This window comes from Rousettus aegyptiacus, unplaced genomic scaffold, assembly GCF_014176215.1.
Source record: "Rousettus aegyptiacus isolate mRouAeg1 unplaced genomic scaffold, mRouAeg1.p scaffold_m13_p_12, whole genome shotgun sequence".
Taxonomy (NCBI): domain Eukaryota; kingdom Metazoa; phylum Chordata; class Mammalia; order Chiroptera; family Pteropodidae; genus Rousettus; species Rousettus aegyptiacus.
In genome coordinates this window covers 74,104,288-74,121,203 of record NW_023416287.1, presented here as the reverse complement: position 1 = coordinate 74,121,203, position 16,916 = coordinate 74,104,288, and the positions used below count along the sequence as shown (strand labels likewise).

The 16,916-nt window shown below is 45.9% G+C and overlaps 1 protein-coding gene across 3 annotated transcripts in view; it reads right to left on the bottom strand.

The window, feature by feature from the left end:
* SLC14A2 (solute carrier family 14 member 2) overlaps positions 1–16,916 on the bottom strand; it is a 318,969-nt gene that overhangs the window by 28,635 nt on the left and 273,418 nt on the right. The window contains exons 6-10 of one of the 3 annotated variants that reach the window (XM_036230000.1): positions 11,749–11,941; positions 7,633–7,780; positions 6,486–6,620; positions 4,672–4,721; positions 3,900–4,074 (exon numbers count right to left, since the gene is read on the bottom strand). In XM_036230000.1, the coding sequence (XP_036085893.1) occupies positions 3,900–4,074; positions 4,672–4,721; positions 6,486–6,620; positions 7,633–7,780; positions 11,749–11,941 (701 nt within the window). The remainder of the gene's footprint in view (positions 1–3,899; positions 4,075–4,671; positions 4,722–6,485; positions 6,621–7,632; positions 7,781–11,748; positions 11,942–16,916) is intronic. The other 2 variants (XM_036230001.1, XM_036230002.1) reach the window with 2 other exon arrangements.

Sequence of the window (16,916 nt, the reverse complement as noted above, 5' to 3'; positions counted from 1 at the left end):
TACAATTATAGTTGAATTTGAATAAACCCTTTTCAGATTTAAGATCTCATAGACAAAAAATAAACAAGCACATAGAAGAAATGAATGATGCAATTAATCAATCAATTTAATATGTATTTCCTTCAAATAGAATATATGCATTTTATGTGTCCAAATGCAATCAAGTACTTGGGTATGAAGAAAAACTCATAAAATTTTAAAATAGAGATTTTACAGGCCATATTCTCTGCTTATGATTCAAGAAGTTTAAAAATATCAAAAGATCCTAGCTGCTGAAAATTAAGAAACACATTCTTAAAAAATTCTAGATCAAAGAGATATCAAGACTAAAATTACAAACTAGTTAAAAACTGATGAAAATAGAATACTTTATACCAAAACCTACAGCACATAGCTAAAGCTGTACTCAGGAGAGAAGTAATAGCATTAAATGCTTTCGTTGTTAAAAGAGAAAGATTTAAAATGAGAAAAAACTTTACATCAATTTAAAAACATTGAAAAAGAAAAACACTTAAATAAACCATGGGAAAACAGAAAAAATAAATCAATAAAATAGAAAACAAACTGAAAACAAATGGAAGAGTCAAATTTCAAACTTCTGCTTTGACAAAGTCAATAAAATGGATGAAACTCTCACAAACTTGATTGAAGAAAAGAGACAGCAAAATTACATAACATTAGAAATTACAAAGGAGACAAAAGGACAGGTACAGGAGAGACTGAAATTATTGTGGGAATGTAACTCATAATTCTATGGCAACGAAATTTTCAAACTGATAAAATGGATTATTGTAGCAAACAAACTCTCAAGGTTGATCAAGAAGTAGAAGAAAACTTGCCTCTGTCAATTAACATAGCAGAGATTGGAAGGGTGATTCGAGGTGCAGCCAGACAACACAGAACTCTTCGGTGTAGGGGTAAAGATGAACATGGGAAGGGGAAATGATGAGACCAAAGGTGAGATCTGGGGATAGTGGAGAGAGGTATGTGTGACAGAAAAAGTTAGGACAATGTCTCCTCTAAAGCCCCACCTTTTCCCCCACCCCATACTTACATTCCTACTCTCTTTAATGACTGCTTATTAATGTTCAGCAATAAATACTTATGCTCAATTATCATTTATATAACCAAGAGCCACTGCTGGTAGTTTGGGGTGGTAGCACAAAACAGCTGAGACGTGGACCCCAAACCTCTCTCCTTCCCTCCTGGTGGCCTGCTCCTGTGCAATGTCATGCTGATAGTGAGAATCTGTAAGTTAGGGCTCCTGCCACTACACACTCAGAGAGTCTGTGACATGCGCAAGTGCTGGTGACTGCAGACCCAAATCAGTTCAGGGAGCGCCCCCGTCCCATAAGACTAACTGGGCTACTTCAGAGGACATCTGGGCATCTGTCCATAGCCTGCGGACGGTGTGACCTGCACTGGGCAGACTTTTCTTAGGGGAGTGGGGATTTTTACTTCTGCCCCACCCTCATCCATGCCCATGAGAGACATGGCATCTGCCTGTGAGTCTGGCTTAATGAGATTTGTTCTGCCTCCAGGAGGAGCTTGTTTAACATTTGGGAAATAACATCAATTTTCTGCATCTTAGCCCAAAAAGATGTGTTTAAAACATTTTGTCACTCCTGTATGATTTCTCTTGGCAAACGAGTAGTGATTAACAATACTTTATCCAGCTATTTCCTTCTTATATCAAACTAGTAGATAATTTGTTTTCTATTGCTGCATAAATATCTGGCATTGTGATCACAGTATATTATAGAATTTCTGGGGCCCTGTGGTTTTTCCAGAAGTGCAAAGCATATATTTTTTCCTTTTTCTGACTAACTTAGCTTGTATCCATCCATCTTCAAATGGATACAATACAGTTAACTTTTAATTCCTGGGGCGGGGGGGGGGGGTGGAGGGTAAAGTGGGAACTTAGGGAAAATAAACCCCAAAACCCAGAGATCTGTGACCAAGGTGGTACCTTGTAAATGACAAACTATGAAGGAGGGTGGGGAAAGAAGGGAGGGGGTGAAATAATGTTATCCATGCGAACTGAAAGAATTTTTCATATCTAATTAGTTTTCCTCCCTTGCAAGTCTAATAAAACACAGTTCCATCAGAACCAATTCTCAGGCGGAGCCTCTCAGGGGCTTAATGAAAGGCGAGGGGATTTCCTAGGGCAATTTGCAGGGTCATCTCTGGTTTTATCATCTCTTGTCCGAATACCTTGGGGGGTCTCCCCTCCAATTTGGGTAGTTTAATATAAGAAGTGAAGCCCCTGTCCTCCCCATAAGTGCATTCATGCATCATAGGATGGGGGACCAGCTGGCCTTCACACTCCCTTCCAACCCTGAAGGCTCTCTGATCCCCTCTGCTCTTCCTGCTGGAAACTCCTGCACTAAAGTGTCACAGTTTTTTCTTCCTCCCATGGTGGTGCGCCTGCTGGCAGAGGGAAAAACAGTCAGAGGGCCGAGGACACTGAGCCTCAGGAGCAGTTCCTAGACATTTATATGGAAGAAGGGACAATGTAAAACTGCATCTCCTAGTACACATCACTGGGTCTGTCAATTCTCTTAGAGCCTCAGGTCAGACCTTCCTGATTCTGGTCATATTAATCACATTTGAGTTCCTTCCATTTCCTAAGAATCTTCGTACTATCACCCAGCATTTAAATGCCTTTGTGGCTATGTCTATTGTAAAGAACCTGGTGGTGGCCCTCAGGGACTGCCCAGTGTCCATCAGCTCCTGATTATAACGTTGATCATCTATATCAGGTGCTGGATGCTTGCGGGCCAAATCTAGCTCGCTGCCCATTTAATAAAGTCTTATTGGAACACAACCAAATTCTTTCATTTACATACTATCTAAGACTGTTTTTGGCTACAGTAACAGAGTTGAGTATTTGTAAAAGAGTCTGTACAGCTTCCTGAGCTGAAAATATTTACTATGTGACCCTTTCCAGAAAAAGTTTGTTAACCTCTAATCTGTATACAACTAAAGATTGAATGCAAACTAATGACTATATTAATTGGGAAGCCAAATTATAAAATTCATAGGTAGTTGTTTGTCCTTCTATAGTCAAGGCTAACCATTTAAGTATCATAGACCCCACAGAGCCTCTGACTCCCACAAACAAATAGAAATATCAACTAAATTTCCTCAGCTTTTCACACACCAACGTCACCTACTTTCTTCAACTGAAATTTCTGCTTGAAGTTGCTGGTTTGAGCTACACTGAGAGATTCTTATCCCTCATAATAAAAGCCATATGGGGTTCTAATTGATGAATTCCTTCCTGCTATGGAGTATCATCTTGTCCTTTACTCTGACCACTGAATGCTTGAGACTCCCTGTTTAGACACCTTCAATCCCCTAGTTGTCCCTGTTTTGACTTTAAAACTTACCAGTGTGAAATTCTCTTTTATATAAAGTTAAATGTAACCAACAGCCATTAGCTCTGTGCACTATGGTGCCTTCAATTCCCTGCACGTGTGCCCTGAATTTTCACCCACTCCATGTCTGCCTAGGAACCACTCAGCAAGTTGAGTTTTATAGCATCTATTATTTAGTTAAACATGCCAAAAAAAAATTATCTTAATCACCTTCCTAAAAGACTAAATACAAATCATGTTTTAGTTTTAAGTCAATAACATTTAAAACACAGGCCTTACTTCTAGCTCCAGCAAGCTCATTACCAACTTCCTCTAATGCCACACGGTGAATAGTTCTGGCAATTTGGGCAAAGAGAGAAAACCAGCATCGGGAGAGTTACGGATGTGTTTGATTCCAGGGAGGTGCAAGGAGAGGCAAAAAAGGTGAGCGCTGCAGCCGATTGACCCAGAACTGAGACCACAGGAAACAGAAACAAGGTCCAGGCAAAGAGCATTTCTGCCTGAAACTTGGCTAGTCACCGCTGGGGGACTTCTCTTCTTCCCTGCTTTTTACTGTCAGGTAATAGACGCGGTTGGCCTCTGGGTAGGTGACTTCGCTGAGTGGGAGCTTGTAGATGGCGGGGTTGTTGGTTGTCAGGAGTAGGAAGATGAGGGTGGAGAGGCAGAAGGCCCAGGTGCCTGGCGGCACACCGACCTGGAAACAAAAGCATTGGGGGCTGAAAGTGTCCTTAGGCTGTGGGGACCCTGGGGGGGAGGATGTAGCAGGGGTTGAGGATGGGGATCCTTCTCTAGTGATGGCATTGATGTCTAGACGCAATGTCAGAGCAGTTGGTCTAGGGATTTGAGGTGCTGTCATCTTTGGACACAATCAGAGTTTTTTAATGATGATGCTGAAAATTGGCCTAGCAATGGATGAACTCCCACGTCCAGCCAAACACAAGTACTCTATATGTCCATCGATGTTCTCCACTGCTGGTTGCATCTCTCTTGCTCTCTGTCTCTGTCTCTGTCTCTCTCTTGCTCTCTGTCTCTGTCTCTCTCTCTCTCTCTCTCTCTCTCTCTCTCTCTCTCTCTCACACACACACACACACACACACACACACACACACCTCACCTCAGAGGTACATGTACACACTTGCCAGTCCTTCTCTGGACTAACTATGGATAAACACTGGCAAAGGCATTGTATGGAGCACCCACTACCACAGCCCATTCAGAATTCTTCCACAAGATTCCATACATTCTGAAACCCTGGCTGGGGAAGGGCAGTGTTCACAGAGCCCAGACTTACCACCGCCATCATGTTGGAGAGGGCCGCTTCCATGTATGCACAGAACAGGGCTGTGTTGGAACAAGGACCATCACGTTAGCTCCCCAGGGCCCAACCTCACCCCTCTCCAAGAGCAGGGGTCCCACTCTGTCTCCAGCAGCCTCTGTGTCTACACCACACCCTGACCTCGGGGGTGTTTGCCTGACTTTGTTAGTTATCTTTACGGTAGGTGTGGCCCATCTCCCACCAGACCATGCATTCTCTGAGGGCAGAGAGTAAAGCTTACATATCTTTTTATCCCCTCCCAGGTCCACAGTGGCCTTGCACAGAGTCAGAAGTCATAAGCATCTTTTGCTTGTCAGCGCTGCCTTTGGCGATGATATAGCACAGGCTAGAGGCAGGAAGATTACCTGTCTTGGGGGTGAGTCGTCAGACTATATGAGCTCCAGACAGGGTCCTTCCTGTCCAAGATTCTGAGTGACCATAATGCTGTTGGACCCTCACCACATCCCATCAGGGCAGGACCTTATTGGGTCCCTGAATTCATCCCAAGAAGCCAGGCATCTGGGTTCAACCACAGGATGTGAGCCCCCAGGAGAGTTAGGGGACCTCTGCCATTCTCCTGCTGCCTCTGAACAAGCTTCTCCTGCCCCTGCCCATTTGCCCTTTCTGTTCCTCTGTCAAGAACACCTTTTCCCTCTCTTTACCTATCGAAATCCCACCCTGAAAGCACTGATAGAAACCCCAGCCTCCCTCTGAAGCCTTCCCAGATGGTTCTAGCCACAGGACTCTGCCACTTCCCTGGAGGCCAAAGGTGGTTACAGTCTAACTTCAAAATACCTAGCTCTTGACTTAAATATTTACTGAGTCTACTGTCTCCATGTCCATCCTCGTGCTGGCTGCTGAGGGGGACACAAGGGACATGGAAGTCACTTCAAATTTCTACACTTAAGGGGGGGGTAAACAAAAGAAAAGCTCTTTTGGATGCTCTTCTGCCTTCTACGTGTCTCTAGCTTTCCTTCTTAAAGTCCTGCTGTTCCAGGAAACAGAAGCGAGGTAGGACAGGAAGGCAGGGGGAAAGGTGGGACTGGGGTTTGACTCTCGCTTCTGCCATTAATAGTTGTGTTCTAGGGCAGTTTCATGAACCACTCTGAGTCTCATTTCCTCATCTGCAAAATGGGGCTGACGATCTATGCCTGGTAGTGATCCTGGGAGAATTAAGTGAGTTCCTATGTTTAGACAGCACAGAACACAAGGCTGGGTGGAGACCCAGTAAGGACTGTGGCTGGTTTCTCTTTGGACAGCATTCTCTGTTTACCCTATGGAATTCAAGCTTCTGGGGAGCTGTGTTATAATTTTCTTAGACCTCAGTGCTCCCAGATAGACCATCTCACTCGACCTTTCCAACAATCTTTTTAGACTTCACAACCTTAATAATTGTGCAATGACTTCTCCTCTACTAGACCACGTCTCTAAGAGGATTTGGTCACCACTGTGTCTTCCACGGGCCTGGCACTGGGTGCCCTACCAATAGTTGTCAAATGAGGACTCGCTGGGAGCAGGGATTCCACCACTAGCACATGAGGAAAGGTATGTGTGATTTTCTCATAAGTTTTCCAGCGCTGTGTAAATATAATAACAGTAATAGTTTTTGCAACTCCATCTGACAGAGGAGAACGCTCAAGTCCCCCAGGTGTTAAAGATCCAAGCCACTGGTCCTTCTATCCCAGATGCTCAGATCTGATTAGAGGTCACCATGAACTCCATGTCATCAAGGGCAGCGGGGAGGAAGGACTAGCAGAGGGACTTGATTGTCAGCTTTCCCCAGTACCCACCGCAGACAAGGGCCAGCAGGTGAGTCTGCCAGGTAAGGGCGTAGAACATGCCGCCGATGGCGATGCAGGAGAGGACGCAGTTGTAGCTCCAGAGGCCAGTGTAGATCATCTCAAAGGGCGTGGCCAGTGTCAGGGCTGTGGGACAAGGTGTGGTGCTTTTGGCTGGTTCTGGGCCACAGCACAAAGGCCACCTCGTGGCCAGTGCTGGGACTCAGGGTGGCCTCACTCTGGCCATTTCCCCCACGGCCCGTCCCTATCCATCCGAGGAGCCTCTACTAATGGTGTCTGGTCTCAGGAAACCAACAATGGAAAGAGGGAGTGGTTTCTGAGCTGTTTTCCAAAGATTTCCCACAGAGGTGCTTCCGGGGTGAGGGGAGGCCGTGGTGCTGGGCCTCCGGGCTCTCCCCTCTCCTTTAGCCAGAGTGGCTGTGTTTTTAGCAAACAAGGTTTCAACTGAAGATGTTCTGCTTCAAAAAGATTGAGAGGAAAGTAGGTATGTATACATATGATACATGGAGATAGAGAAATGATACAACAAATGGGGTAGGATGGGAACGATGAGTGAATTTATGAGTGCCTCTTGTGCTACTTTTATTTTTGTAATTTTCTGTTTGAAGTTGTTCCCAAATAAGTCTTTTTAAAGTTCTGCTTCCATGACATTTTTGAAAAATGTTGGAATAAGTCAACAGGCTCCTATTCCCAATGACTCCAACCCTAGTTTCCGACTCTATGTCCGCATATACATATGTAAATGTGTGCGCATACACAGACACATATGTAGAAAGATTAAATCGCATTTGTCAAATGGCAATCCAGCTTTTGAGGAAATTTTTCTTTTAGCTAACTCATTTTTCTTTGAGCTATCGGCGTTGGGTCACTCATGCCCCCGCCTGCTCTGCTGCTGCTCCCACTCTCAGTCCTAGGGACTCGGTTTGCAGGCCAGCCTGTCTTCATTCCTTTTGCATCTCTCCACATATCCTCCTCCTACCATCTGCTCCCTTTGGAGATCCAAGGAAGGGAAAAGTAAGTCTCTACCCCTGAAAGTGTTCAAAAACTCCAGCGAAGACAGTAAGTCTAGGATACTTTTTGTGTGCAGGGGAGGCCGACCTCAGGAAAATTATCGCTGCACAGAGGGGCCTTGTCTTACCTGCTAGCATCCCCACGATTGAGCCAATGGCTGCATGCAAGCAGATGAGTGGCGAGCAGATGAACAGAGCCACCAGGAACATGCTACCCGTCCAGGGATTGTCACAGCCGTACACCTGGCCGACCCCGATGGGGATGGCTCGTAGCAGCTGCAAAGTCAACAGAGTCTAGATCACTGGAGTGTGTACTGATAATGCAAAGACCAGGTCTTGGGGCCGGGACTGAGCTATTCTGGGGGGTGGTGGGCAGGTAATGGGGTAGAACAGGAGGATGGGTGTGCCCTCCAGCCTGTGAGAGAAGATGGGAGGGCAGGAGCTGGAACAAATAGCTCCTCGCTCCACCACCTCGCAGGCATCTGAGCATCCCTCACGCAATGCCAAGCAGAGCCCCCAACACCGGGGTTGGGCAGGGTGCTTATGAGGGTCACGTGGCTTCTGCTTTGAGGGGACCGGACTGCCATTGGGAGTTTTAGGACACTAGAGGATTCTTCTAAACCTTCTTAAATCCTAGAAATATTCCAGGAATATTGGAAATATTCTAGGTCATTGTGATGGATGATTGGACAGAAGGTCACCTAGCTCGCTGGTGGCCAGACTGAGGCTCTAGCCTCTGAGCTTGACCCTAGTTTGTTGGTGGCTGCTGCACCTGTAGTGCTACCTGAGGGACTGTGGGCCCAGGAAGGAGGAAGAAGCACTTTTCTTGCTGTCAAGAAGCACTTAGCATTGAAAAAGGTAATGTGTAGAACAACTGGAGAAAAGCCGGAAGCCCAACCATCCCTGTTGAATTGGAGATGATTGATTGGCAGTGACATCAGATGGACTTTTTTTTTTTTTTTTGGCTCAAACTGAATCGTTCACATTTTGAGGTTATCCTTTGAGGGTGAAAAGGAAAGGAGGGGGATTGGCAAGGTAGGAGGAGCACTGGCCTGGGGGGTCGAGTGATCCAGCTTTCAGAGGGTCTTTGCACACGGTCCTTGTGTGACCGTGAAGAGGCTGCCCTTAGCAGATAATCTTTCAGCTTTGAAGTTCTGCAGACTCTTCTTCCCTACCAGATCATATGACCGCTTTGAGGATAGGGATCCACTATGGCTGGGTACCAAATAGGTGCTTAAAAACTATGTATTGATTAGCTCAGTGGTTCTTAAACTTTGTATACATTGAAATCACCTAATGATCTTTAAAAAAATATATATTGATGACTGTCTCCTCCCCAGACATTCTGGGAGAACATGTCTGGGTCCCCAAGGGATTCTAATGTGTAACAGTTTGGGGACCAATACATTAGTTATAGATAATCTACTATAGATGTTAAGTTAATCACTTTTCTCCCTTTGATAAAATTTTGTGCTTTTTAACTTGGTTAAATTCTGAAGTTAGTCTAATTTCTTTGTTTGAGAAGTCCCTGAGAGCTTTTCAGCTTGTCCGCCCTTGTCTCTGGATGGGTATGGCCTTTTAATAACCAAGCACTGTTTGGGCCAGATCCTATAGACTGACAGGTTGGGGGCTCAGTCTTATTTAAAGGAACCCTGAAAACACTTCGTACGAGTCCAGGGAACTCAACTTCAGTGTGGGGAACAGGCTGGAAATCTCAGTAACTCTTCTACGACTTCCCAAAGTCTGAGGAACGCAGGATGCTGAGGGAAATCCAGCTCCCACCTTCTCATCTGCGGACACAGGTTTTAAGGCCAAGCGGTCAAGAATGAGAGGAATGAGGGAACAAGCTGCCTTGGAATGGAGCTTGGGTTTAGAATGAAGCTTCCTCCACAGGGGCCTGTATTTTAGCCTGGTGAATTGGGGGGGCGGGTAGCCAGAGCGGATCGCCCTCCCTTCTGCTCTGCTGTCCAGGCGGCCACAGCCGACACCCCAGGGTGCGAAAGGCAGTCAGGTGTGCGGTGGAAATGTACTGAGCACAGCCTCATATTTCTGGTAATCCTCAAGTAACAGCAGTGTCAGTTCAACAAAAAGGAAGCCGCTCCCCTCATTGGTTTACAGAGAAAGAGAGAAATGGCACTGATTCTTCAAAACTCAGATCTGGATGTTTGTCAGAGTGGTGATATGTGTGTGTTGGGGGGTGGGGTGTGTGGGGGCGGTTCAGAGGGTGAGCCTGGGCCTCAGGGGGTGCAGATTGGGGTCCTGCCCCTTATTGACTGTTGATTTTGAAGACAGCCAGAGGCCTCTCTCCCCTGCGGCTCTCTCCACTCTATTCCCCTCAGCGCTGGACTGGACAGCCTCACAATGCAGGCTGGGTGTGGTCCTTTCTCTCTGGCGATGCCGCATGTCACTGCGTCTGTCACTGGGACCATGCCTCATGGGTAGGGCTCAGGGACAGTGGGTCCATGCCGCAAAGGCGGTGTGCCTATTTGCCAGATGGCTGATCGTTGCAGAGTCTGTCAACGTTAGTTTTTTCCCTGCTCCTAGCCCAGCCCTTTTCCATTTGAGAGGGCGGGCTTTCCCTTAAACACAGCGTTCTGTCTTTTCTGTTTTCTTGGATTTTGACACTAACTCTACCTCTGATCCCACTGCAGCCCCAGCCCCAGCCCCAGATAAAACTTCAAAAAGACAAAAACTTTTTAAAAAGTTTGCGCTGTTGGCAGCAGTGTTTGCCGTTAGGGCAGGGAGCCTTCCTTTTTCTGATAGGGTTAGGTTTGCTGTGTGCCTGTCCCTGGGGGACCTGAGCTGTCTGCCCTGCCCCTGAGTGGCAGAGCTGAACACCTGGCAGCAGGGCCGCTCCAAGCCGTGAGCACATCCAGACGACGGGCATGGCTGGGGCGAGAGGGATCGGAAAGCAGATTGCGTGAACAATATTCGAGGACATAGGTTATGTCTTCAAACATTCAAAAGGTGACCATGGAAATAATATTCTGAATTACTCTAAAAAGGAGAGCTAGAACCAATGGGTGAAAGATAATGGGAGAATTCTGAGGAATGTAGAGAACACTCCAACATGTAAAGGCACCTAATGATGGGGTGGACTGCACTGAGAAGCTGTGGGGTTTGCCTCACTGTGGTCTGTCCCGCTGAGGGTACGGGTCCTCATGGACTACGGGGGTGGTGGGTCAAAGCGTGGGCTCTGTGTCAGGCCACCTGGGTTTTAAGCTCAGGCATTAGCTGCAGTTTGACATTGGGCAAGTAACCTTCTCTCTGCCTTAGTTTTCTCATCTGTAAGATGGCGATAATGATAGTACTTACAGTATGCAGTAATTACGAGGGTTAAATGAGTTAATGAGGGCTTGGAACAGCATTTGATACATAATAAACTTACTTTAGTGTTAGATGTTAGCTATCTCTGGGTTCACTAACAAGGCCAAAATCTTACAGTTCCATATATTTAAACTTATGTTAGATTTCTATTATATTCTTTTATCTCTGATGTCTAGAGATCAGTAAAATGAATGACTATGTACATCTGTGATAGTAGTATATAAAGCAGCGTTTCTCAGCTTTGGCATCATTGACATTTTGGACCGGACAATTCTTTGTCATGGGGAGGAGGTGCCCTGTGCATTGTAGGATGTTCAGCAGCATCCCTGGCATCTCTGCCCCAGTAACACCCACACATCCCAGTCCTGACAATTAAAAAATGTCTGCAGATACTGTCTACTGTCCCCAGGAGGGTAAAATCATCCCTGCTTGAACAGCATTGATATGGAAAGCACATAAAAATTCATTCTCATTTTCTATGATAATATCTTTAAAATCCTAATTTGAAACTTTCATTTTAGCATCTTGACTCTTCACCTTACTATCCATCTTGTGTAATATTTCTTCCTCAATCCCATCATTCTATACTGTCAACATAACACGTATCTGTACTCTTGTTTATTATCTATTTTTTTCTGTGTGGAGTGTAGGCTTCACACAGGTAGGGGTGTTTCTGTCCCCATGTATTCCCAGTGGCTGATAAAGTGCTGGCACAAAATAGGTCTTCGATAAAGTTTTGTTGATAGAACGTATGGAGGTGGCAGTGACCCTTTCCTGTCCTCTTCTCCACTAAGACCCATCATCTTATGGAGATGCACCCGGAGAAGCTGAGAGCCTGGGTAATGCACAAACTAGTTAGAGAGAAGGTCCGCAGTGGAATCGGGGGGTTCCAACTCGCCTGCCATTGGGCGACTTACCAAGGGCACTTCAATCTCCGCCCAGGTGATGTTGGGCACTGAAGACACGGGCTCCACCAGTGTCATGGGGAAGAAGAGGTTGTAGTGGCCCGTGGCTGCCAGGTACAGGGTCACTGCGATGTTGAAGGGCAGTGTGAAGACCGGGAGGTCCCATTTGCTGAGGATGGAATTCAAGGCACTAGAAAGAACTGGGCTGAAGATGGAAGAGACAAAGGGTTAATTACTGTGATCATTCTCAGGTCTCCGCCATCTTCAAAGCTCTGGCCACAGTACCATCTACTGTCCCCTCTCCTTGGCACAGTCATTCCTGGCTCTGTTGAACCCTAGTGGTCCATTGATCTGGGGTTGGGAATAAGGTGTTTAAGGTTGCCCTTTGAGAAAAAAAAATTTAAAATTATTATAACTTGTTTTGAATAGAAGCTTTATAAAATCATTTAAATATTTTCTTGTTCCTTAAACTTAGAAAATGAGACAAAATGTAATTCTTACCAAATATCATATATTGCCTTTGGAACACCGAGGTGTGCAACGGCTACTATCCTGGGCGATGACTACACTTTGGATATCTGACCTCTTAGGAGGAGGCTGCCATGGCACGCAGGTAACACACAGGCTTCAATTCAGCCGAAGGACTTTGAGCTACTCTGGGAAAATGGAACCTTGATTTGTTTGTGTTCTCTTTCTTCTTGGCCTCTTCCTTGGGAAGAACGTAAATTCTGGAGCCAGATGGAGCTGGGCGCAAACCCTCACCTACACTGACAGGCTGAGTGAGCAGCATTAGGTGATTCATCTTCCTCAGCTTGAGTGATCTCCGAAGGGACCAGACACCCTAGACACCTAACACCCTACTTTTTCTACACTCAGTGAGTTGTGGGACCAAACGTGAAATCATATGATCTGGCAGGTTGGTCTACTTTTTATTAATGACCACGAGTATCAACTGGGCATTTAAGACGGCCTGAAAAGCCTACCATGTATCCCTAGCAAATTAACCCTCCAACTTGCTGAGACAACTATTTCACATTTTCTCCTTTCACCTAAATCTTCTCATCTGCTTCCCTTTAGTTGCAGCTAGCCACTTTGCTTTACTTCATTAGGAAAATGGAAATGCTTCGCTTTCCCGCCCGGAAGAGCCACATTCTGACTGCCTTGTTCCCACGTACTCTGCCCCTCTGCCTTTTTCACACAGTGGAATTGTCCTTGCCCCTTTATCGGGCCAATTATTCTCCCTGTACGTTGGGAATCAACCTGTTTCAAAGACTTCACTCCTGCGATTCTCTCCTCTCTCTCCTATAGCTTCGATCTCTCCTTTTTCTCTGGAGCACTCTCATAAATATACAAACATACTCTAATAACTTCTACCTCTAAAAATCCTCCCCATTTACTCCAATGTCTGCTCCAGCTATTGCCCCATTTCTCAGCTTCCCTTCACAGCGATACTCCTCAGGAGTACTGTCTATCCTTGCTATCCCCAATCTTTCTACTGACATTCTTTCCTAACCCCACTTTACTGCGGTTTGGGTTCTCCCCAGGCCTTGGAGATGGGTCTTGTCCAGTTCGCCTATGACCTGTACCTTGCCAAATCCGTGGTCATTCCCTGGCCCCTGCATCTGGCTGTTGGACCCTCTGGCTGGATGGAAACGCCTTCTGTCTGGGCTGCTGTGACACTGCCCACTCTTAGTTTTCTTTCTGCATGGCCAGCTGCTCCCTCTCAACCCTCCTTCCGTGGTCCTTCCCCTCTTCTGCCAGACATCAAAATATCAGAAAATCCGGTAGCTCTGTCTTGGGTTTTCTCTCTCTCTTTTAAAAAATCTTTTCTTTCTGGATGATATTTTTAGTCCCATGGACAAAAATATCTTCTATATGTTTCTGCTGTCAAATTTTGACTATAACGTTAAGTTCCAGATTTGCACATCCACTTACCTACTCAACCGCTCGCTCTACTTGGAAGTCGAAAGTTTAATATGTCCAAATAGAACCCTCAATCTGTATCCTGTCTCCTGCCACTAACCTGTTTTTCCTAATCTCATCCATCAACTCAGGTGCTCAGGCAAATTATAGGAGTATCCGAGTCTTCTTTCCTTTCCCTTCCCCGTACTCCACGGCTTCTCAGTAAGTCCTGTTGCTTCTACCTTCCTTAAGATATACCCACGCCCAACCACTTTGTACCACCTTCCTGGATGTCGCCCTAGTCCAAACCACTCTCATCCCTTGTGGGTTACTGCAGCAGACTCCTAACTATGCCTCCAGTGTTCTCCACAAGGCGAGCAAAGTGCTTTGTTTAAATTTAAACCATATCCTGTTACTCTTCTGCTTAAAACCCATTAATGGCGTCCCATGAAAATTATAATAAAAATCGAAAGGCTTACTGGATCTACAAGGGGTATGGGGCCTGACCCTCATCTACTTCTGCCTTCACCTGCTGCCACCTCTCCTCCTTCAGAGTTTCAACCCCACTGCTCTTGTTTCTTGAACCCATTATACCGCTCCAGGTGGGGGTCTTAGCATGTGCCATTGCTTCTGCCTGCAGCATCTTTCACCCGGATCTTCTTCGGATGGCAGGTGCTTTCTTATCATTAGGTCAAACATCCCTTCTGCAATATGGCCTTCCAGACCACTCACTTCCGGATTCACTCTCCATCCCATTCGCCCCATTTTGCTTTCCTCAAAGTACTTATCACATCTCAAAACAATCTTTTTAATTAACTAATTTGTGAGTTTATGTTTAAGTTTGCCAAGAAGAATGTCAGCTCTAAGAGGACAGAGACCTCTCTTGTTCACAATGCCCCTTAGCATCTAGAATACTCTCTGTACCTAGCAGGCACTTGGCAAATATTTGTTTGTTGGATAAACCTGGAAAATGACACTACTAACACCTACCATGTGGAATGGATTTCAAGGACGACATGAGTTCAGCGAACAACTGGAGTAGTAGCACAGAGCCCAGTCCAGAGTAGGGCGCTCAGTGGTGTTCAGTCTTTAAAATTGGGAAGTGGGGGTGGGGCTGGGGCCCTGGAGACAAACTGCTACCCAGTGCGGATGTGGCTGAGGAGCTGTGCCGGGGGCTTATTCTGTGTAGTTATAAACCAAATGTATGCAAATGAAGGCAAGTTCTCCTACTCCTCACATGGGGCCTGCGGGGGACATTAAGGAAATCCCCACAGAATGACTGCTTTAACTGTTTGTCCTGATAAACTCAGAAAGAAAGAAACCCTAAGAAGCAACATAAATTGCCCAGAATGCTTAATGTCGTAATTTATTTGCAAGCACTACTAAAAAGTAATGGAACAGTACTTAAACTAAATTAAACTAACCACTTTTCGTAAGGCCAGACTTTGAAACCAAAAAAAGACATTTACTTCTTAGAGATATTAAAAATCAGTCAGCATGTCTGAGAAGAGGTGAGTACAGGGGTTGGGGGACACGGGTTCACCTCAGACTGTGTGACAGCAGGCATGCGACAGACACCCCCAGGAGCTACAGACCCGCTGCATGTTCAGGTGAACTAAGGTTCCCATGAGTGAAAGGCCAAGGACACCAGGTGCTGAGTTAATGTTAACACCCTTCCGTCTTGCTTTTTTATTCCTTCTGCAAAATGAGGCCATTACACAAGATCTCAACTTATGCTTCTCTTCTCATTCGAAGACTCTGCTTTAGATATAGATGTTCTAGTCATGGAAAGTTCTCTGCCTCTATCGCAGCGAGTTTTCAGCATTAGGGTCTTGGTTAGGCCACAGGAGAGATGATTCCCACATAGCCTGGAGCTTAATAGTACAGGATCGGGGTTCACAATGAGGGTGTCAATAGCTTTTACAGAGTATGACCTGGGGACAAGTTCCTAACCTCTGCAAGCCTTGGTCTTCCCTTCTGAAAACTGGGGACAATAATAGCCCTACCTTGCTTAGCACTGTGCATATAGGAAATACTCAATAAATGTTAGCCTTTATTACGAAATCTATTATTCAAGAAAGAATGAAAAACACATGTGCTACTTCGCTGCTTTACAAGGTCCTTGTCATTCCAAATTAAAAAATGGTCCTCTTGAGTTGCAAGTGAACTCATGGACTTTTACAGGGTCTTTCAAGACAAACCAGTCTGACTATGAAGACGCTGGGCCCTGTGACTGTGCATGTCCCCATCGGTGTAAGACGCGATTGTCTTGGGGTCCTGTGGGTCTGTGAGCAGAAAGAATGAGGCGCCTTACCAGGCCATGGCTGTGAAGGTCACAGGCAACAGAAGCCACCAGTAATAGTCTGACCTCTCGGAGAACACGGCCATCAAGAGTCCCACCAGCATCCCATTGTACCCGTGCAGTCCCGAGGCGATGGCCGACCTGGGTGAAACACAGTTGCTCTGCATTGGAATTTCGCGGTGTCTCCTTCCTGGTCCTCACAGGAAAAAGTCGGTTTGTTTGTTGAACGTTGCGCAGTGACATGGCTGCCAGCAACTTTTTAGATCATACGCACGCATACATGCACAGGTGCATGTGCAGTACATTGATTACTTTTGCTGATCTAGAATTAAATTCTGCACTTTCGTCTTCTCTGTGTCTAAGCTCTCCTCTGCTTCTCGTGGGAGCTTCAGACTGCTATGTATAGAGGAAAACCTGAGGTGTGACATTGGGAAGTTGTGTGTGTGTGTGTGTGTGTAAGAGATGGGGGGGGGGCAGAGGCCAGGAGCCAGGACAATATGGGGCAGAAGGAACCAGGGTTCAGGCAAGACCACTGGAGTTCAGGATCCCCTTGGGACTATAGTATCTATCTGAGGAGCAAAACCCTCTACTTTGGGAAAACCATTATTTTAAAGTATGTTTGAATTTTTTCTACATTTTCCCATTTGTGTTTGGTTAGAATTTAGTACTTTTTTGTTTGTTTGTTTCAATACCAGCTGCTTCAGGCAATCTGAGCAAAGCTGGTTGGCCCATGCTGATGAGGTCCCGCAGCCCCAGCGGTTAGGTGTAGCTGGGGTGGCAGGCATCAAAATGAGGGAACCCAGGGGAGATAAAACTTGGGGGACACTTAAAAGTTGCTTTTCCAGCCGCCTTCCCTGTAAAGTGTCCCCTCTCAGAACTCTTCTCTACCAAAACTTCAGTGGCTTCCGGAGTTGGTTTTCTAAAGGAAACCCATTGCCTTACATCCCTGCTCTGACCATCGAACACGTAAAATTAG